Here is a 22,736-nt window from a genome sequence, read left to right as displayed (position 1 = left end):
GATGTTCAACATCACTAATCATCAGGGAAATGCAAATGAAAACTACACTAAGATACCATCGTACTCCTGTTAAAATGGCTATAATCACTAAGACTAAAATTAACAAATGTTGGAGAGGGTGTGGAGAGAAGGGAACCCTCATACACTGCTGGTGGGAATGTAAACTGGTGCAGCCACTATGGACAACAGTATGGAGGTTTCTCAAAAAACTAGAAATAGATACACCATATGACCCAGCTATCCCAATACTGGGTATCTACTCCAACAACTTGACATCAACAATCCAAAGTAACATATGCACCCCTATGTTCACTGCAGCACTATTCACAATAGCCAAGACATGGAACCAACTAAGTGCCCATCAACTGATGACTGAATGGAATACTACTCGGCCATAAAAAAAAGACAAATTCATCTCATTTGCAACAACATGGAAAGACCTGGAGGGAATTATGCTTAGCAAAATAAGCCAGACTGAGAAAGACAAACACCAGATGATTTCACTCATATGTGGAATATAAACAAACACATAGACAAAGAAAATAGTTCAGTGGTCACGGGGTGGGGGGCACAGCAGGGGAAGGGGAGCACTTACATGGTGACAGACAAGAAATAACATACAACTGAAACTTCACAATGATGTAAACTATTATGAACTCAAATAAAAATAAAATCTTTAATAAAAAAGCTCTCTGAAGAACCAGTCATAAAACAGAAGTAGCAAACTCAAATTCCTGCCACCCAGGCAGAACGGAGTGAGGCATGCTGAGCAGGCCATAAAGAACTGGGAGCAACGCCTGGCCCAAAAAGGATAGCTCTAGCTGGCTATTGAAACATGGGAATGTGGTTCACACATCTTCTCATTTTTCAAGGACACTTACAAACATGTCTTTTTAGGAAAAACTGCAAATTTTTAATGGTGGTCACTAATTATCATCCTGCCCACCAAATGACAGTAGAAGGCTAAATAAAACACTTAAAGGCAGCCGGTTAGCAGCCTGTTTTACACACGCAAGATAAACATAAGTGAGTTGATCCAGTAGGCAAACATTTGTATCAAGGTGATGGCCGAGTGTGCAGCAGGCAGATGGTCTGCTGGGGAGATGCAGGGCAGACCCTTCTCTCAGTTCAGATGAGGTGAGAAAAGGTCAGTGGAGGATGAATGGTGAGAAGCAGCAGGAAGCCTCATATCGCTGATCAGCCCGTCTGCAGTCCTAGAATGGGAGAGCCCTGTGGGTGAACGCAAGGGCCAGCAGAGGATGAAGAACTCCCGCAGATTTCCAGACCCCAAGGAGGGTCCCAGCTTGGCCCTAATATCCCAGGAGTCTTTTGGCCTCTTCACTCTGGGCCTGCAGGGTCTCACTTGCATACTTCTGGAGGAGTTCCATCTTCTTCCTTCGAACAAGTGCCTCCTCGATCTGTGGACAGCAAGAGTAAAGGGCTCATGTTTCACTTCCCAGCAAGGTCCTCTGTGTCCTGCCAGAACCTAGCTGGGAGGGAGTCCTGGTGAGGGAGGCCACCGAGCTGCCCACTATCCAGAGTGGTCTCAAGAGGCCCACTATCCCACTGGAAGCATGTGAACAACAGACTGCGTGTCTGGTTCTTCTAAAGCAGATGAAATCCTGCCTTCTCTGGATTCCACACCCCATTATGAGCACAGTGACCCATGTGTCAGGAGTCAGAGCTGCCCTAACGGAGAGGAAGGACAAAGAAAACCAGCTAAAGGAGCCGGCCTGGTGGCATAGTGGTTAAGTTCACATGCTCTGCTTCAGTGGCCCAGGGTTCGCAGGTTCGGATCCTGGGTGTGGACTTACACACTGCTCATCAAGTAATGCTGTGGTCATGTCCCACACACAAAACAGAGAGAGATTGGCACAGATTTTAGTTCAGCAACAAACTTCCTCAGCAAAAAGAGGAAGATTGGCAACAGATGTTAGCTCAGGGCCAATCTTCATCACCAAAAACCCCACAAAAAACAAAACAAAACAAAACCCACTAAAGCACTCCGTGCAGCCTCCTTCAGAGGCAAGGCCCCTGGCACCTGGGAAGCTCCACCTATAAGGGAACTCCTGGCCTCTCCCCTACCTCTTGCTGAGATGGCACTGGGACGTGAGCGATGAACTTCTGCTGCCCGTCTTCCCCTCCTTTCTCCTGGATGCCTTCCTCATCAGACTACAAACAGAGAACAACCAAATTTCTGTGAGTAGGAGACCGTTAAATAAATGTTGGTACCACTATAACATTCACTACCCCGCAGCCGCTTAACAGGAACAAAGGGAATGAGTAAGCTCTGCACTCACACAGAAAGACACCCAAGACACGTCATTAAAGACAACAAGCGGCAGAGCACTGTGTGCACTCTGCCGCCTTTTGTATGAGGAGAGAAAATAAGGACAGAAACTAGTGACAGCAGTGAGAGCTCAGTGGGTGGAGGACAGGGCTAGGAAAGAGAATCTTTGTTGAACGTTTTTATATACTTTTTGGTTTTTGAATCTTCTGAATACATTATCTATTTCTTTAATTAAATTTTAAAAATGTACCATACATAAAAAAAAGATCAACTCAGAGGCTACATGAGTCAATAGCAATTACTAATGACCTAAGGAAATAACACGGAAATAACACTGGAAATAGGAGGAGCGAGGACTCTGTGAGGTGGTGGGGCTACTGTGCCAGTGCCAGATGCCCTGTGGCATCCTCTTTCCCACCAGTTGCCAGGGGCGCTGGCTAGAAACTCTGTGGTGGAAACTCAGATCGCTGCTGGTGGGAGTGAAGCTGGTCCAAACACTTTGGGAAACCATTTGGCTGTATCCACTGAAGCTAAACACATGCCCACCCTATGACCTGGAAATTCCACGCCTTAGTGTCGATTCAAACAGCAGCAGTGAGCAAGGAAATCCACAGCAGCCCTACTGGCCAGAGCCCCAAACTGGACACTAAGCAAATACCCATGACCATTCGACACAAAAGCATATGCGTGATTCCACTGATATATCAAGTTCAGAAAAAGGTGAAAACGTAAGGGTTATCAGAGTTCAGAAGAGTGACACCCAGGGGCAGAAGCAAGCTTGTGGGGTGCTGGTCGTATTGTTTCTTCACCTGCTATTTGCTATATGGAGATGTTCAGCTTGTAAAAATTCACTGACCTAAACACTTACAACTTACGTACTTTTCAGTATATGGACTACTCAGCAATAAAAAGGAATGAATTCTTGAATTCAACAACTTGGGTGGATCTCAAGGGCACTGTGCTGAGAGTAAAGGCCATCTCAAAAGGTGACACACAGTATGATTCCATTTATAAAACATTCTCAAAATGACAGAATTATAGAGATGGAGAACAGATTAGAGTCTGCCAGGGGTGAGGGATGGTAGGTGGGGGAGGTGGGACTATAAAGGGGCAGCTTGAGGGGCGCACAGTTCTATATCTTGATCGCAGTGGTGGTTACAGGAATCCACATGTGATGAAAGACAGAACTCTACACGCTCATTACACCAAGTCAATTTCCTAGTTTGGTATCGGACCATAACTACGTACGATGCAACCACTGGGGGAAACTAGGGGAACGATACACAGGCCTTCTCTCTATTACCCTTGCAACTTCCTGTAAATCTATAATTATTTAAGAAAAAAAAAATCCTTAGTGGCTTTCCATTGCTCTTACGATAAAGAAAAACTCTCTTCACCAACTCTAGCTCACCCCACCTCAATCCTCTCTCACCTCATCTCAGACCCAACAGCCCACACACTAAGCTCCAGCCACACTGGCCTATCACCTGTCCCTCACATGCCCAAGGAGTCTTTTGGAAGACACTGTTCCCCCTGCCTGGACACTTTTTTCTTACTGTCTCTTTACTTGGTTAACCCTTCCTCGTCTTCCAGATTTCAGTTGAAGGGTCACCTCCCCAGGAAAGCCTTCACAGGCTCTCCCTGCACTATGCTCCTATCTCAGAGCTCCCGTCACAGCTGCAGTTTCCACTGTGTCTGCTTATGGAACTGTCTTCCCCTGGACTTTGAGCTACAAGCAGAGCTTGTTTACCGCCGTGCGCCAGCATGAGCCTGGCTCACAGAAGCCACTAACTAAACAAAAATCCACTGAAAAAGCAGATGGATACTTGCACCTAAAGAAAATCCTGCTAGGGCATGCTGCCATCCTGCTTCAAATGCATCACTGTCCCACCGCTCATCAGCCAGACCTGAGCATAAACCTCAGGTCTGCTATATTCTGTGTGATATTAACTAAGTCACTGAACCTCTCTGAGCCTGCTTCCTTGCCAGTGATGTCATGGCAAGCCCCTCACTAGGACCTGACCCATTGTCTATACATGGGTGATTCCACTCCCCTTTCTCAGTCCAGCAAATCAGCTCCATTTTGGACCTATCCAAGGAGCCAGGCCTGCATACAACAGGCCCTGCAGAGGAGGCAGAAGCCATAGGCTCTGCCTGAGAGGCAAGGATCACAGCTCCATTCCCAACTGTGACTCTGAGTAAGTCCCTTCTCTACTCTGGGCTGGTTTCTGTCTGTAAAACGGGGTGTTAAGACTAGAAAAGAGCTACTGGCACTGCCATTTAAAAAGAAATGACGAAGTCACGGGCTAAAACTCATATAGCTTCAAATGTGTTTATAAACCTAATTCCAGTATAGTCCATAGGGCCTATCTCCAAGAAACAAGAAAGTAATCCTGGTGTAAATCACAGTTTACCAACTGGTCTCACAGCCATTCCTTTCTGGAACCCTCCCTGTGATCCTAGGAGGTGATCTTCATCTCTATCTTCCAGGAGAGGCTGAGGCCACAGCTGGAGGTAGGGGCAGACCTGGGCTTTGACAGTGACCCCTGGTCTGTAAGCTGACATTCTTCCCTACCACTCCACCCAAGCCTCCTGAGGCGCAGGCTTCAGAGAGTGAGCAGAGGGCAGTTGAGTGCCAGGGAGACCCTCACTGCCCACCCAGTACCTCCTCCTCCGTAACAGCATAGATGTTGATCTCTTCCTCCTCTTCCTCCTCCTCTTCCTTTTCTCCTCTTGCTAGCCGGGCCTCTCTCTCTGCTTTCCACTTTTCCACTAATTCAGCTCTGACTGAAGACAGGGGAGAGCAGGTGTTATTTACTCTGGTCTCTAAATAAGCTTTAAATACTATGCAGGGCAAGGCCAAGACGTCCTCTCTGGAAAGGGACACCCTTCATTCTGCCCTGGTGGGTGGGAATCGGACGTGAAGAGCAGTGTGGTCTTACAACAGCTACAAGGCAGCTTTTTAGGGGACGTCCCCAGATCCCCTCCCAGTTCAACCACCTGAGTGGGTTCCTGCACGCCCACATGAAAATGGAGACACAGTGGCACAGCATGCTGGAAAAGAGCTCAGACTCCTGAACACCTGCTTGCAAAGCCCCAGCTCGATGCACTACATGACAATCAGCAATCACTGATGCCTCACAGGGTCGTCATGAGGCTTCGAGAGAATGTCCGCTAAAGGCTTAGCACAGTGCTTGGCACAGAGGAGGCACTCAGAGAGGGACACCCATCTTGCTCTACAGTGACAACCTGTCAGCTGTGTTTAAAGCAGATCTAAAAGGTACCTAAATGGGCACCATTTCATGATTTCAAGAAAGGCCAGTTTGGGAAGGAGTTTAGATAGTGAACTCTGGCGGACAGGGACCACATCAGATGCTGCTCTTGTGGCTTCCCCAACCTGCTGCTTCTGGCCCAAGATGGATCTGACTGCTTCAGAGTTATCGGAGGTTAGGTCACTAGCAGACCACTCCCTCTAAAGACCACTAGCAACGAAGAAAACTCCCTTCTGGCATAAAGCACTATTGAAACACCCGTTTTCAAAGGAGAGAACAGAAACTAGGTGCCATCGACGATGAAGTGAAATGCCCGGAGACCTACGTTTCTTTTCATATTCTTGTTCCAAAGGTACAATAACACCATCGTCTTCATCTAGGTAACCATAGTATTCAAAATCAATCGCCTTCATGAGTTCAGCACGTGTCTTTCTTGGAGGAGGAAGAGCTAAAAAAAAAACAGCACCATCTTAGCTGAATTCCTCATCACAATCACACTCAAGCCTTCTCCCTACACAGTGTTACACAGGCACGTAGTACGTGTATTCGTGAAAATACCACGAAACAGGCACTGCTCTATACTAGTAGTAGGATTATGTAAATGATACCAACCTTTTTTACATCAACATTGAAAACTGTGACCCATATAGTCCATTACGAATCTACCCTTGGGGGCCGGTCCAGTGGCCCAGCAGTTAGGTGCACACATTCCACTTTGGCAGCCCGGGGTTTGCCAGTTCGGATCCCGGGTGCGGACATGACACCACTTGGCACACCATGTTGTAGCAGGAGTCCCACATATAAAGCAGAGGAAGATGGGCATGGATGTTAGCTCAGGGCCAGTCTTCCTCGGCAAAAAGAGGAGGATTGGCAGGAGTTAGCTCAGGGCTAATCTTCCTGAAAAAAAAAAAAAAAAGAATCTATCCTAAGGAAAAAAAGAAGCTGTCAAAGCTTTATGCACAGAGATGTGCATCATAGCATTATTTATATAGTAGTAAAAACTTGGAATATCTTACGATTGTAAGTTGCAGGGTATCCCACAGCCCCAAGAGTGCTGTTTCACAAGGTGCTTTGATAACATAGGAAATGCCATAATGTCTAGTGACATTATGATGGGAAAACGTAAGTAGATAGATGAGAAAAAAGAAACTATAAAAAAACAAAAAAGATAAAATGAGAAAGTCCTGAAGAAAATATTTTCAGACTAAGGATTACTAGTCAGGATATTTCAGTAATTCTTGAAAATCAAAAGGGAAATGAAAACCCAATAGATTGGTCAAAGAATAAAAGCTGATAATTTAAGAAGAAAAAAGTTCAAATGTATAAAAATTTCAATTAGCAGCTGAATTCATTATCAATTTCTTTAGTAATCAGGGAAATAAAAAATAAAAATAATATTTCTTTCACCCATCAGATCAGCAAAAATTTTATATGTATGAAAAACTGGAAATAACTAAAGTTGTATCAAAGGAGTAATGATTCCATGAAGTATGATTAATCCACACCATGATACTCCTTAATCCTTCACATCCACTAACAGAGCTCTAAGCAGAACCATGGGAGGGTCAATGGACATCACAATACAACAGGTCTGGGAGAGCCACTGTGTTTTGGCAGGCCTCCACCTGTCGCCCTGATGTTGGTCACAGCAACTCTGTACACAGCTCCGCCACACTCTGGGTCCACATCCCAAGACTCTATTGGCTGCACTCAGGACAGGGTACAGAACTGAAACCTGGCTGGCTTGAAGCACTGAATACCTCCCAGCCACACGGAGTGGTTTAAGGACGGAACTATGATCCAGTTAAAGCCAACTAGACTCAATTCTGGGAATTTTGCTTGAACTGCTTGGGGCGAAAAATCTCTTGCTGAGAGAGACAAAATGTTTAAGTCAATGAGGGACAACTTGCCACCACAAGCAGAGCGCTAGACAGATAAAAAAGTTTATACAGTGGAAGTCAAAATTGCAACATGGAGAAATGTGACCTGGAATCAGCCACTCCTGAAAGCAAACTATGCACTTGTCAGTTATGTGAGTCAATAAATCCATTTTTCTGCCTGATGTGAACTGGGGTTGAGTCATCTGTCACTTACAATGATGAAGTTTAGCTGATAAAATAAGCACAGAAGTGCATGGAAAAAGGCCTGGAAGGGAACGGACCAGAGAATAACGGTTACCAGTTATCTTTAGCAGGGAGACAGGGATGGGGTGCCAAGGAGACTGCGCTGTCTGAATTATACTCATTAAGACTGACTCATACACTTTCCTGATTAAAAACAAGATCCATGGCTAGAATAAAAATAAATTTAGAAAAAATGTATATGCAAAAAAAAAGTAACATATACAGGATAACTTCAATTTAGGAGCCCCCATGCATAGCCCTTTAAAAACTGGAAGGCAATATGCCCCAACATGTCAACAATCTTCATCTACAAGCTGTGAACATGTGGGTGGTTTTTTTCTGACTTTCTGTATTTTACAACTTCTAATAAAATTATATTGCTTTCAAAATGAATGGCATGATATTTAAACCATGAACTATTTTTAAGTGATGTTAACGATGTATACAAAACCAGTTGCGGCATAATGAATTTAAAAATAAGCAGAGTATAATAAAGGTAGAATTATCTTTTTAAACAAATAGAAAATCTCACTGAGGGGCCAGCCCAGGGGCGCAACGGTTAAGTTCGCGCGTTCCGCTTCTTGGCAGCCCGGGGTTGACTGGTTTGGTTCCTGGGTGCAGACATGGCACCGCTTGGCAAGCCATGCTGTGGCAGGCGTCCCACATATAAAGTAGAGGAAGATGGGCACGGATGTTAGCTCAGGGCCAGTCGTCCTCAGGAAAAAGAGGAGGATTGGCAGCAGATGTTAGCTCAGGGCTAATCTTCCTCAAAAAAATAAATTAAAAAAAAAACAAACAAAACACTGAAAGGAAACGGAGCAGAATGCCAACAGTGGTGAGCATACTGTTATCATTCTCTGCTTTTCACACTTTTTTCTATAAAGTGTTTAGACTACTTTTCTAAAAGGCAAAATTAAAATACACAAAAACTCCAGACTACTGGTTTCCAATTGCATGTTGGAAGGCCGAGGTTTGGCTGAAGTTCCCAGGGCCACGGAGGGAAAAGGCAGGAGCGTGAGGGCGCCTGGCTTGGATTCACACAGAGTAGCTCCACTTTTCTCCATTTTTATATACTGGGGTTTGGCCCAAGGTTTTGCTTGTCCTTCAGTTATAGTTTTTTCAAATAATAACTAAAACACGAACTTGATTCAATGAACTTCAGAGCCTGCCCAGATAATTTTGGGGAATTTCAAATACAGAAACTCTTCATTCAGACTGAGAGACTGGCACGTGCAAAGAGTGGGGAATTCGGCACCAGTCAATTTTAGATTCACTTTCTAGCCCCAGTTCTGCATCCCGGGTCTGTGACTTCAGTTGCCGGTGCTTAAGGTTTCTCATTTAAAATCTGGGAATAATAATTCTGATACTACAGGGCTGTTGTGCAGCTAAGAAATAATACAGGAAGAGCACCTAGGACACAGCATGTCTACTGTTATGATGATTACCAAGAATTAGAGGCTAAAACCTTCACAAATATTAATTACTTACGTTCTTTTTCAAACAGCTCTCTAACACCAGGCAAATCTTTTGCTGCTCCAAAGTACTTGTAACCTCGATTTCCTGGGACTTCTTTCCCTTCATGATCCAGCATTTTAGGGCCAACTTTCTTATTGGGAAGGAAATAGAGAAGGTGGATCAGATCCTTAAAGCCGCTATTTATTTCCATATTTGCAAATATATTTTAAGATAATAATGCTAACATGGAAAATATTTATGTACAGAGAAATATTTAGATACATTTTTTATCCCTTAAAAATCAACCTAAATACCTAACAGTAGAAGGATGATTTAAGTGAACTATAGCATGGTCACAGATGGAATATATTCTAGACCTTAAAAATGATGGTTCTTATGAAACTCTTATATTGACTTAGTAAAACGCTCATATATGATGTTAAGTGACAAAAGCTTAAAAAACATTGAAAACAACCTAAATGACAAACAGAAGACAAATGATAGATGTCCAGAGGATGAAAATCTATCCATTAAAAATGATGATGTTGGGGGGCCAGCCCAGTGGTGTAGCAGTTAAGTTCATGCACTCTGCTTTGGCGGCCCGGGATTTGTCAGTTCAGATCCTGGACACAGACCTATGCACTGCTTATTAAGCCATGCTGTGGCAAGGGTCCCACATATAAAGTATATGAAGATGGGCATGGATGCTGGCTCAGGGCCAATCTTCTCCAACAAAAAGAGGAGGATTGGTAGTGGATGTTAGCTCAGGGCTAATCTTCCTCAAAAAAACCCCACAAAAAACAAAAATTAATGTTGACAACTACATGTGGTATGTGATGCTGGACGAGGTCCTGTGATTGAGGGGGAAATGTTACAAAGGACATTATTGGGAAAATCGACAAAACAGCCAAGTGGACTAGATAAAATGACTGTATCAAAGTTAAATGTCTTAAACTTGCTAACTTTACCATGGTTATAACAGAGAGCATTCTGATTAAGAAATACACATAGAATTATTAAGTATTAAGGACCATGATGTAATTAAGCTTCAAATGGTTCAGAAAAGATAAATCTCAAGGTACACACAGAAAATGATAAAGCAAGTAAGCAAAATGTTAAAAACTCGTTAAGTCTGCATAAAGGGTATATAGGAATTCTCCATACTTTGTTGCAACTTTTTGTGAGCTCAAAAATGCTTTTTAAAATAATTATATAAATGGTTATATATTGACATGAAAATACGCTCCTGATATACCATTAAGTGAACAAAGCATATAGTCAGAATATGAACCAATAGCTGTAAAAATAAACATATATATGCATAGAAAAAAATGCCAGGAAGATAAATAGAAAATGTCAATAGCAGTTATTTTGGGCTGGTAAGAAAATCTATAATATATTCTATATCATACGTAGAATATAATATTCACAAAATTTTTAACATTTTATAATTTTTATACAATTTTTCTTTTTTTTGCATAAAAGTACATACTGTTTATATAATCAATGTTACAATTTTGAAAAGAAATACAAACTCTAGAACCAAAACCATACACACAGTATGATCTATTACGGCATTCACAGGGAAACGATGGAAGGCAATATCCAACTGGCTGCACCTAAGCAATGGGATTATCACTGCTGTTCTCCAGCTTATACTTTTCTCAACTTAATGTATAACTTTTTTTTTTTTTTATTGTGGTAAAATACACATAAAATTTACCATCAACCATTTTTAAGGGCACAGTTCAGTGGTATTAAATATATTCCTAATGTCATGCAACTATCACCACCATCCATTTCCATAACTCTTCTCATCTTGTAAAACTGAAACTCTAAATGTATTACTTTTATACATAGAAAATGAAATAAATTCTTAAGCATTAAAAAAAGTCTAGAAAGAAACATATAAAAACATTAATGTTGACTTTGGGTGGTGGAATTTAAGAATATCTTACAAATTAATTTTGTCATGCTTCTGAGGCCACTTTTCTAGGAAGGTTAATAAACTTCTGCATTACTGTAAAGCAGTCCGACAGGAAACAAAATCACCGTCACAGGGGCCGGCCCGGAGCTGCAGTGGTTAAGTGCACACGCTCCACTTTGGAGGCCCGGGGTTCAGTGGTTCGGATCCTGGGTGTGAACTTACGCACTGCTTGTCAAGCCATGCTGTGGAAGCGTCCCACATATAGAGTAGAGGAAGATGGGCACGAATGTTAGTTCGGGGCCAGTTTTTCTCAGCAAAAAAGAGGAGGATTCGCAGCAGATGTTAGCTCAGGGCTAATCTTCCTCAAAAAAAAAAAAAAAAAAATCACCATCACAGAACTGCTGAAGAAGTTAAATGAGAAAGTTCCTAGGGCAGTGCCTAGAACAGAACAGGTGCTCAAGAAACATGAGTGCCTTTCCTACTGCAACAGGAAGAATAAATGCTTCTCTTTTACATCAGATACTAAACTAAGAATCACGGTTTTGTGTTAAGACTTTCATAAAGGTAAAAAGACAATCACATAGAAACACTGCATGTGTTTCTTACATAATATATTACAGCCCACTGATTGAACTTCTTGTTCAAATGAACTGAGGTAGATCTCTTCACAAATGGGTAGATGGGGCAGGACGTGGGGCAGTATTTTTCAAAGTCGAGACTCATTAGTGGGTCATAATCGTTAATTTTTTAAAAATCAAAATAGAACAGAATAGAAAATATAAAAGTGCATCAATACATACTAAGTATTTTTTCAACACATTTTTGTGTGTACTGGGTTGTGATCCAAAGTGTGTGTGTGCGTGTTTTAAAGGTATGCTTTTTGGTGAGGAAGACTGGCCCTGAGTTAAGATCTGTTGCCAATCTTCCTGTTTTTATTTTCCTCCCCAAAGCCCAGTGCATAGTCGCATACCTTAGTTTTAGGTCATTCTAGTTCCTCCATGTGGGACGCCGCCACAGCACGGCTTGATGAGCGGTGTGTAGGTCCACGCCCAGGATCCGAACCGGCGAACCCCAGGCCACTGAAGCAGAGTGTGCAAACTTAACCACCTGGCCACGGGACTGGCCCCTGTGTGTGTCTGTTTTACAATGGGTCATGGTCCTAACAGCTTGAAAGCCACTGTTCTAGGGTATCGCATTTCTAAGAGTCCAAAGAAAGGAAAGAAGAGAGTGCCCCCAACGTCCCTTCAGGTAAAGATCCAATAATGGTTGCCCCAATTCCCAAGGAGTTCAAAGAAGGATGTGAGAGGGTCATGTCATTTTACGTAAGAGGTCCAGAGAGATTAAGTGGCTTACTCAAGAACATCTGGCTGGTAAAGGCAGATGCCCAGTCTGCTCTGAGGCCTTTGCTGTGGAGTCTTGAAGCCTCATCCGACCCATCCCTGGACAGGTTTCCTGTCTATGTGGAACAGGCACTTTTATGCCTTCTTTCATTTCTCGAGTGCCTACTCTGGCAGGCAAGGGCTGGGAGCTACAGCGGATGCAAAGCTGGACAGGACCTACCCAGCTTGCCAAAGCAGCTCACTCACTCACTCCCAAGAGCCTCTGGGCTGCTGCTCACTTACTCCATAATCAGGACCGCCTAGTTCCTTGATCCGGACCTCCCAGTGTCCTTTCTCTCTTAGCAGTTTGTTAATTTCATCATTCAGGTCACGAATTCGGAATTCGCCTAAACCAGCTAGAAAACAAAATGATAATTTCTTCAAAATACCACTCAATGTCATACCCTTAAAATTGAATGCTAAAACCTACAAAGGTACACAACACGAAAATACTCATTTAAATTTACAAGAGTAACCATCAACACCCAAATAAATCATAGGACAAGGATTATAAATATGGTTCCCACCAGCGTAGGGGAAAAAACATCCTCAAAGAAAACTCCCACATTAGCAACAGAAGAAATTTAAACTGAAGCAATCCTGCAGTTCTATTTACACAACAATTAAAACAGCGTAATCGTGGAGCTCAGGAGACTCAGCATCCAATGCCAGCAAAGGCGGTGAGGCTGGCATAGGCACTGGTGCCTGGCAGCATTCTGTGTCGGTATAGTCCTTTCAGGAAAACAATGTGTTGCTAAATGGGAAAATCTTTTGGCAAAGACTACAGCCTGAGAATCACGGCGAAGGGACTAATTTAAAGGGATGTCCACAAGGGATCTTGCTGAGGTGTTGTTTACGGAGGCCAAGAGCTGAGAGAAGCTGGGGCAACTTACCACAGAGGGAAAACAATAAACAACCCTGATATTGAAATGAAACACCGTACGGCTGTTTCTAAGGGAGCATCCCTCCCTTTCTCCATTGAATTGCTTTTGTACCTTTGTCAAAAGTCATATGCGTGGCTCTACTTCTGGACTTCGTATTCTGTTCCATTGGTCTATGTGTCTCTTTCACCAAATCACATTAATACTGTAGCTTTGGGGCTGGCCCTGTGGCCAAGTGGTTAAGTTCGCGCATTCCGCTGCAGGCAGCCCAGTGTTTCGTCGGTTCGAATCCTGGGCGCGGACATGGCACTGCTCATCAAACCACGCTGAGGCAGCGTCCCACATGCCACAACTAGAAGGACACACAACTAAGAATATACAACTATGTACTGGGGTGCTTTGGGGAGAAAAAGGAAATAAAATAAAATCTTAAAAAAAAAAATACTGTAGCTTTAATTAAATCTTGAAATTAAACAGTATGATTACTCCAATTTTGTTCTGTTTCAAAATTGTTTTGGCCATTCTAGTTCCTCTGCCTTTCCATTTAAATTTTAGAAACAGTTCATCAATATATACAAAAAAATCCTGTTGGGATTTTGATTGTGACAGTAGTTGAAAAGAAAAGAACCTGACATCTTTCCTATGTTGAGTCTTCCCATCCAGGAACACTGTATGTCTCTCCATTTCTTTGGGTCTTCTTTGATTTCCTTCACCAGTGTTTCAGTTTTCATCATACGGATCACACATATACTTTGTTAGATTTGTATCTAAGTATTTCTGTATTTTGGTGCTTTTGTAAATACCACTCTTAAAAAAATGTTCTAGTTTCAAATTTCATTGCTAGTATATAAAAATAGAATTGATTTTTGTGTACTGACCTTCTATTCTGTGACCTTGCTAAGCTCAATTATTCATTCAAGAAATCTTTCTGTAAATTCCTTGGGAATTTTCTAAACAGAAAATTATATCACCTGAGAATATGGCATTTTATTTCTTCCTTTCCAATCTGTGTATCTTTTATTTCCTTTTCTTGCTTTACTGCACTGCCTAGGAATCCCAGTACAATACTGAATAGAAGAGGTGAGAATGGTTGTCTCTGCCTTCTTCCTGATATTACAAGGACAGCATTCAATCTTTCACCATTAGGTATGATTCTGGCTACAGGTTTTTTTGTAGAAGTGCTTTATCAGGATAATGAAGTTCCTTTTTAATCCCAGTTAGCTGAGAGTTTTGTCATGAATGAAGGTTAAGTTTTGTCACATAGTTTTTCTGCATCTACTAAGATGATAATATGGTTTTCCTTCTTTAGAATGCTGATATAGTGAATTATATTAATTAATCTTTAAATGTCGAGTCGGTCCTGCATTCCCAGGATAAATTCCACTTGGTTGTGATATATTATCCTTTTTATAAATTGCTGAATTTGATTTACTAATATTTTGTTGAGAACTTCTATGTTACCTTCATAAGGAATATTGGTCTATAGTTCTTCTTTTCTTATAACGTCTTTTTCTGATTTTAGTATCAATGTAACACATCCTAAAACCTATAAGATGAATTAGGAAGTGTTCCTTCTTCAATTTGCTAGAAGAAACTGTATATAATTGATACTCCTTAAATGTTTGGTGGAACTGACTAGTGAAGTGAAATGAGCCTGGCGTTTTCTTTGTTGGAAAGCTTTTAACCATGAATTCAACTTCTTTAATAGATATAGGATTACTCAGGTTCTCTATTTCTTCTTGAACAGTGTTTCTAAACAGCAGCACAACTGACGTTTTGGGTCAATTCTTTGTAGGATGCTTAGCAGCTCCCTGGCCTCTATCCACTAGATGCCAGTAGCACCCCTCCAGTTGTCACCATCAAAATTTCTCCACATGCTACCAAATGTCCCCTGGGGGGTGAAATTACGCCTGGCTAAGAACCACTTCTCTTAGGTGAGCTTTAGCGGGTTGTCTTTTTCAAGGAATGGCCCGTTTCATCTAAGTGGTTGAATTATGGGAATAAACTTGTTTGTAATATTCCCTTATTATCCTTTTAACATCTGTAGAATCTGTAGTGATGTTCCCAATTTCATTCTTAATGTTCGTGATTTGTGTTTTTTCAGTCTGACTACAAATTTATCAATTTTATTGATCTTTTGCAAGAACCAGCTTTTCTTTTCTCTATTGATCTTCTGTTTTCAATTTAATTAATTTCTGCTCTTACCTTTATTATTTCCTTCTGTTTACTTCGGACTTAATTTGCTTTTTTTAGTTTCTTAGAGTAGAAGCTTAGATAACGATTTAAGACCTTTCTTATTTCCTATTATTTTAGAGCTATAAATTTTTATCTAAGCACTGCTTAGCTAAATGTCATAAATTTTTTCATCCCCTAAATTCTGACATCATGTTTTCATTCTCATTCAATTCAAAATGTTCTTTAATCTCCTTGTGATTTCCTCTTTGGCACATGGGTTGGTTAGAAGTTTACTGTTTAATGGCCAAGCATTGAGGAATTTTCCAGATATCTTCCTGTTGTTGATTTCTACATTAAGTCTACTATAATCAAAGAACATACTGTGTATGACTTCAATTTGTTTTTTTTAAAGATTTTATTTTTTTCCTTTTTCTCCCCAAAACCCCCCAGTATAGTTGTATATTCTTAGCTGTGGGTCCTTCTAGTTGTGGCATGTGGGACGCTGCCTCAGCGTGGTTTGATGAGCAGTGCCATGTCCACACCCAGGATTGGAACCGACGAAACACTGGGCCGCCTGCAGCGGAGCACGCGAACTTAACCACTCGGCCACAGGGCCAGCCCCAGACTTCAATTATTTTAAGTTTGCTAACATTTGGTTTATAGTCAAGAATATATTCTATTTTGGTGAATGTTCCATGTGCTCTTAAAAAAAGAAAGTGTATTCTTTCACATTGGGTGGAGTGTTGTTAGGTGGAGTGTTCTATAAACGTCACTTCGGTCAAATTGATGGGTACTGTTGTTTAGTTCTTCTATGTCCGTACTGATTTTCTACTTGTTCTATTGATTATTGAGAAAGGAATGCTCAAGTTCCCAAGTCTAAATGTGGATTTGACAATCAAGCAATTTAAGCAGACAGACTGCTTACCATTTTGAATCTGAGCCACTTTTTTAGAGATCTCTCCAATGATCTGTGAAAAAAATAAAATGTAATACATTTTTATGCTTTCTGAATATGTCTGAAAGCACAGGAAAAATATAATTCAAAATTAGTAACTAAAAATACTTAGAATTCTGGTTTAAGAGTCATTTAGATAATAAGTACTGAGAGAGTTGTTACTTCTACTAAGATCAGATCCACCCAGAATTTACCTGTCGTCTCCACTTCTCAGCTTTGGGCAGCTCAGTACATTCTGAGGCGAGAAAGGGTCTTCGCTCCTAAGGAGAAGCAAAATATACATGTAGCCACTGTACTATATGAAGTTACAAGCTTCATGCAACATTCAACTGATTCAGGCTTAAAGTCTAAGGCGTCTAACGGTCTAAACACATTTGAAGTTGCAGTTCCAGATGATCTTCATCAAGCCTTAAACCTCACTCTACAATCTCTCCTTAGGAAACAACTATCAGGCAAAATCATTCATTGCATTGTATCTAGTACACTGAATAACTATAAACAACTTAAAACACACATATCAATGGAATGGAATCAAAGGCCCAGAAATAAACCCACACATCTATGGACAGCTAATTTTCGACAAAGGAGCCAGGAACATAGAATGGAGAAAGGAAAGTCTCTTTACTAAATGCTGTTGGGAAAACTAGACAGCCATGTGCAAAAGGAGACCATTATCTTACACCATACACTACAATTAACTCAAAATGGATTAAAGACTTGAATCTAAGACATAAAACCATAAAATTCCCAGAAGGAAACACATGCAGTAGCTCTCTGAGATTGGCCTTAACAGTATATTTTCAAATACCCTATCTGCTCAAGCAGAGAAAATAAAAGAAAAAATAAACAAATGGGACTACATCAAACTAAAAAGCTTCTGCACAGCAAAGGAAACCATCAACAAAACGAAGACAACCTGACAACTGGGAGAAGATATTTGCAAATCATATATTTGATAAGAGTTTAATATCCGAAATACATAAGTAACTCGTAACAACTCAACAAAAACAAAAAACAAAAACCCAATTAAAAAATGGGCAGGGGATCTTAAAAAACATTTTTCCAAAGAAGATATACAGATGGCCAACAGACACATAAAAAGATGTTCAACAGCACTAATCATTAGGGAAATGCAAATCAAAACGACAGTGAGCTATCACCTTACGCCAGTCAGAATGGCTATTATTAAAAAGACAAGAAATAACAAGTGTTGGAAAGGGTGTGGAGAAAAGGGAACCCTCCAACACCGCTGGTGGGAATGCAAATTGGTGCAGCCACTATGGAAAAGAGTATGGAGATTCTTTGAAAAACCAAGAATAGAACTATCACGTGATCCAGCTATTCCACTTCTGGGTATTTATCCAAAGAACAGAAAAACACCAATTTGAAAAGATATATGCACTCCTTCATTGTAGCATTATTCACAATAGCCAACACTTGGAAACAACCTAAGTGTCTGTCCATAAATGGATGAATAGATAAAAGAAGATGTGGTATATATACACGATGGATTACTACTCAGCCATAAAAAAAAGATGAGATCTTGGGGCTAGCCCCATGGCCTAGTGATTAAGTTCAGTCTGCCCCGCTTTGGTGGCCCAGGTTCGGTTCCCAGGTGCAGACATACACGACTTGTCTGTCAGTGGCCGTGCTGTGGCAGCAACCTACATACACAATAGAGGAAGATGGGCACAGATGTTACCTCAGGGCGAATCTTCCTCAGCAAAAAAAAAAAAAGATGTGGGGCCGGCCCCGTGGCCAAGCGGTTAAGTTCACGTGCTCCGCTTCAGCGGGCCAGGGTTCAGATTCTGGATGCGCATCTGGTACTGCTCATCGAGCCATGCTGAAGCGGCATCCCACACGCCACAACTAGAAGGACCCAGAACTAAAAAAAAATATACAAGTATGTACTGGGGGCCTTTGCGGAGAAGGAAAAATAAAATCTTAGGAAAAAAAAAAGATGAAATCTTGCCATTGTGACAACACACATGGACCCTGAGGGCATTATGTTAAGCAAAATAAGTCAGAGGAAGAAAACCAAGTATCATATGATTTCACTCATACGTGGAAGATCAACAACAACGACAATGAACAAACACATAGACACCGAGATTAGATTGGTGGCTATCAGAGAGGAAGGCAGGAGAGGGTAGGGCAAAAGAGGTAAAAGGGCACCTGTGTACAGTGATGAATGGCAATTAGATGGTGGTGAACATGCTACAGTTTTCACAGAAATCGAAATATAATGATGTAAACCTGAAATTTATATAACGTGATAAGCAAATATTACCTCAAATTTAAAAAAAAAAAAGAAAAGATGGCTACCAGTGTTTAGAAGAAACATATGTACAGTCACGCGCCACATAACAATGTTTCGGTAAATGAAAGACCACATATTTGATGGTGGTCCCATAAGATTACTACCGTATAGGATAGTATAGGCTATGCTACCTAGGTCTGTGTAAGTACACTCTGTGATGTTCACGCAATGACGAAATCACCTAACAATGTGTTTCTCAGAATGGATCCCCATTGTTAAGTGATACATGACTGCATATATGTAAGTGTGTGTGCATAATTTAAAAAAAACAAACAAAAATATTCAAAGAATGGTATATATTATCCCTAACCTGGCTGAGTCTCCATTAGTTGAGATCATTTACTTGTTTCAGCTTAGAGATGTTCCCCACAGTACACTCCACTTCCTATTATTCAATATTAGACAGAGCTGGGATAATATGGGAAGCCAATCATCATATTACAGAGGAGACAGAAGAACAAGCAGCCAGATCATCACACTGCCCCAGCCATAGAGATACACCTGAAATTCCAGTGTATAGACTCCTAAGAGTGTCAGCAAGTATAGACGAGAAATAGGAAGATGCGGAGTTGGAAGTCTGCTCAGGAGGGACTTTTACTGCATTTGCTCTGGATACTTTACGTTCATGAAGATTTACACCAACCTTCACTTTTCCCTCTTCCAGCTGAGCTTGGCGAAATCTTGCTAAGGCCGTCCTACCAGGAAAAGAGAAGACTCCATCAGACCCTATTCACAGATTTCTTATCACCCAAGTTCTTGGATGGGCTAAATCTGCTCATGACCACACTTAATGTCCTTCATATATATATAGTAATTAAGTAACCACAGAGAAGTTATGGGCTTCCATGTTCCAAAGATTAGGTCTCATAAGACCACTTGTGTTTTTGAACACCCAAGCATCTATTTTACTTACACTGCATTCAAGGACTGTGGGAAAACTCTACTTATCATACATTGTAGCGAGCAACACAACTAGATGTTGAAGACTAATATCATGGGGTACCCCAGCTGTCACTCTCACAGCCCCTGCACCATCCCCAGATGAACGAATGTTCATCCAGTATAAGTTCTGGGAGCTGACCGAAAACACTAATGGGGAAAACAAATGGGCAAATATGAGAATACCATTTTAACACATGGAGAGAAAGAAACAGCTACCAAAAGGCTCAAACACCAAAAGGACCAAACACAACAAGAGTTCTGTAGTGGTAATTAAGTTACATAAAATCTACAGACAAAATCGAGTTGATACTTACATGGCCTTTTCTGCGTTTCGGGCCTAAAAGGAGAGAGAAGAGAAGAAAAATGCCCATGTTTAAAACACCTTTTTTTTCATTTACCTTTTAAAATTTCAAAAGGACACAGTCACAAGCAGAATGCTTGAACCTAGTATATGAACACAGTAACAACAAAAAAATGGAAAGATGTTCAAATCCTGTGACTGACTTTATGCTGCTCCCTCTACCTAAAATGTTTACTTCTCCACTATCCCCACCCACTTAGATCTGGCTCTTATTCATTTTTCAAAATTTACCTGTGTCATCACCATTCAGAAAGTTCTTCCATAACCCCTTCTTCCCAGGTAGGCTGTCGCCCTTTGTCTGGGTTTATACCTACCATGGCACTTTCCACCCAGCATTATAATTATCTGTTCCCTGTCAGCAGAATTTGAGGAAGGAGGGGCTGGTTCTCACAAAGTGAGTTTTGTGTAAGTACTGTCACACCGCTGTCAAATCAATTATCCCTGAAACACAGAGTCAGGCAGGGAACATATTTTCTGGGTTGTAGTATAAGTAGAAAGAGTGCTTGCTGAGTCAGGGACTTGCATTTTACTCCCAGCTCTTCCACTTACCATCCCTGAGAAGTAGTCTCCCTAAGCCTCAGTTTCCCCATCTTCACAGCAGGTATCATACCTCTTATCTCAGAGATGTCATGATGATTTAATGAGATAAATACACGAAGACATCAGGTATGCAATTTATAGATGCTCAGCAAATGTGAACTCAATTTAAATCTCCTTTCTGACCCTCCCTTTCAATGGACACAGAAACAAACTTGGCAAATGCTTGGTGGATAAAGGAACACAATATCTACCGAGAAAAAAAGCAGAGAGCCTCTCCCAAAGGAAGCCATCATCTTGAAGGCTGAGGCTGTGTCCTACCTATTTCATTAAAGCATATAGATTCTAAATATTTAACTCAGCGTTTCTCAATGCTTACTCCCTGCTTTAAACACCATGCTAGGTGCTAAGAATTTGGCCATGATTCTTCCTTTTGAGGGAATTCATAGGAACTTCACCCCAAAACAATGAATCAATGTAATAGGGTTATGAACCCAGGGTGATGGAAGCCCACAAATATGAATGTGTGGTGGTGACAATATATAAAATACCCAATAACTCCTGTAGCCAGAAATATCCAGGCTCACGGATCTTTCTCCCTGCTAGGGAATGGAGACAGGAGATTCTCTGTGCTCGTCAGAGTTCAGAAACGAAGATCTTCGAGGGTGAACAGGACAGTATGAAGCAGTAATTTGGGGCACATCCTCCCACAAAAAGGGCTGCTTCTAGCCCACTGGTTTCTCTAATTGGGATCTTGTGCTCATGAATCTATAACGGCTTCCAATGCATCTTCTATAACCTCACTACAGCGTTGCGTGCTTTCTCATGGGGCTTCACTTCATGAAAATATTAGAGCAGCCGACATGTACGAGTATCTTCTTTGTACCAGCACTACATGCATTCTCATACTTACACATCCTTAGCGCTTCTCGAACGAATGAAGAAGCCAATGAACCGCGCCAGACCACAGAGATCACACCCTCATGCAATAACACTATGCCATTCATTCAATTGTTACTGAACACCTACAACGTGCGACACTGTCAGACATTAAGGAAGCAATGGAAAAAAGACTATCCTCGTGAAGCTGAAATCTTCTGAGGGAGACCGAGAAGAGACATAAACCAAATAATCAAGAAACATACAGTCACAACCGCTGCTCATCTCCCCTACGGGACCTGGGGGCAAAGGATCTGGCCCACGCCAGGCACCGTGACTCGGAGCCGGTCCTTGAGCCTCTCTGCGCCTGAGTTTTCCCCATCGATAACGTAAAGCGCTTCATCGAGATTACAACACTGTCGGAGGTGGTAACCCGGCTCCCGGGGTTCCATCGCCTCCTCCAACTAAAGCGAAGCAGGAAGGGAATCCCCCAGTCACAGCCAAGGAGCCCGAAGCCCGCAGTGACGCCGGGCAGACCCCTGGGCCACGAGCCCCGCCCGGGGCTGGGGGTCCTCGCAGCGCGCCCACTCACCCCCTCTCTACTCACCATGGTGCGAGGCGGGCGCCGCCAGTGGGCCGCGCGGCCCAAGCCCAGGGAGCTTCACGGCCGCAGGCGAGGTCAACCTGACGGGAACTGAAGATTCTAACTGACCACACCACCGATTTTTCTGTCGGAAGGACAAATGGGAAGATACGGGAGGGGGACCGGAAATGAAACCGAGAAATAGCCGGGGTAAGAAGAGGAAACGCAGGCGCGCTTCTGCAGTCGGCCTTCCCTCGGCGTCTGGACGTCGCACCAACGCGCAGGTACGTGGGCAAGATTGCGCCTGCGTAGTGGGGCCGACAGTTCTCTGACTCAGCCCCGCGGCTGGTTTTGCTCTCGCGGTAAGAACCGCGAAATTTCTCGCGTTAACTATTGGTTGTGTGGACGCGGGCGACGCCGACTGTAATTGGGTGGGATCTGGTTGCTGCTCTACGTACGCTTCTCTTCGCCTCCCTGTTTGATGCTTCTGTGAGAGCTAACGTGCCGTTTTGGAAGTTCGTCGTCATCCCTCTGAATGGACTGAGTCCTCACAACTGTCCGGGGCCGCTGGACCGCAGCATCAGCCGCCCGCGTGGAGAGGCAGCTTCGGAAGTGGAAGCTGCGGTCTCCCGCTGCCCAGCGCCCAGGCGCCTCTCT

At 42.2% G+C, this 22,736-nt stretch overlaps 1 protein-coding gene across 1 annotated transcript; it reads right to left on the bottom strand.

The window, feature by feature from the left end:
• Window positions 1-657: 657 nt before the first annotated feature.
• ISY1 (ISY1 splicing factor homolog) lies at window positions 658-22,420 on the bottom strand. Its single transcript, XM_014853077.3, has 11 exons — window positions 22,104-22,420; window positions 20,034-20,056; window positions 19,421-19,472; window positions 16,652-16,717; window positions 16,428-16,470; window positions 12,690-12,802; window positions 9,174-9,291; window positions 5,888-6,010; window positions 4,956-5,077; window positions 2,086-2,172; window positions 658-1,418 (listed from the first exon to the last, which is right to left on the bottom strand). The coding sequence occupies exons 1-11, from the start codon at window positions 22,104-22,106 to the stop codon at window positions 1,311-1,313; spliced, it is 858 nt and encodes a 285-aa protein (XP_014708563.1). The 5' UTR covers window positions 22,107-22,420; the 3' UTR covers window positions 658-1,310.
• Between the last annotated feature and the right edge of the window lie 316 nt (window positions 22,421-22,736).

This window comes from Equus asinus, chromosome 21 (assembly GCF_041296235.1).
Source record: "Equus asinus isolate D_3611 breed Donkey chromosome 21, EquAss-T2T_v2, whole genome shotgun sequence".
Taxonomy (NCBI): domain Eukaryota; kingdom Metazoa; phylum Chordata; class Mammalia; order Perissodactyla; family Equidae; genus Equus; species Equus asinus.
The sequence above is the reverse complement of the archived record's forward strand: the minus strand, read 5'-3'. Positions and strand labels throughout refer to the sequence as shown.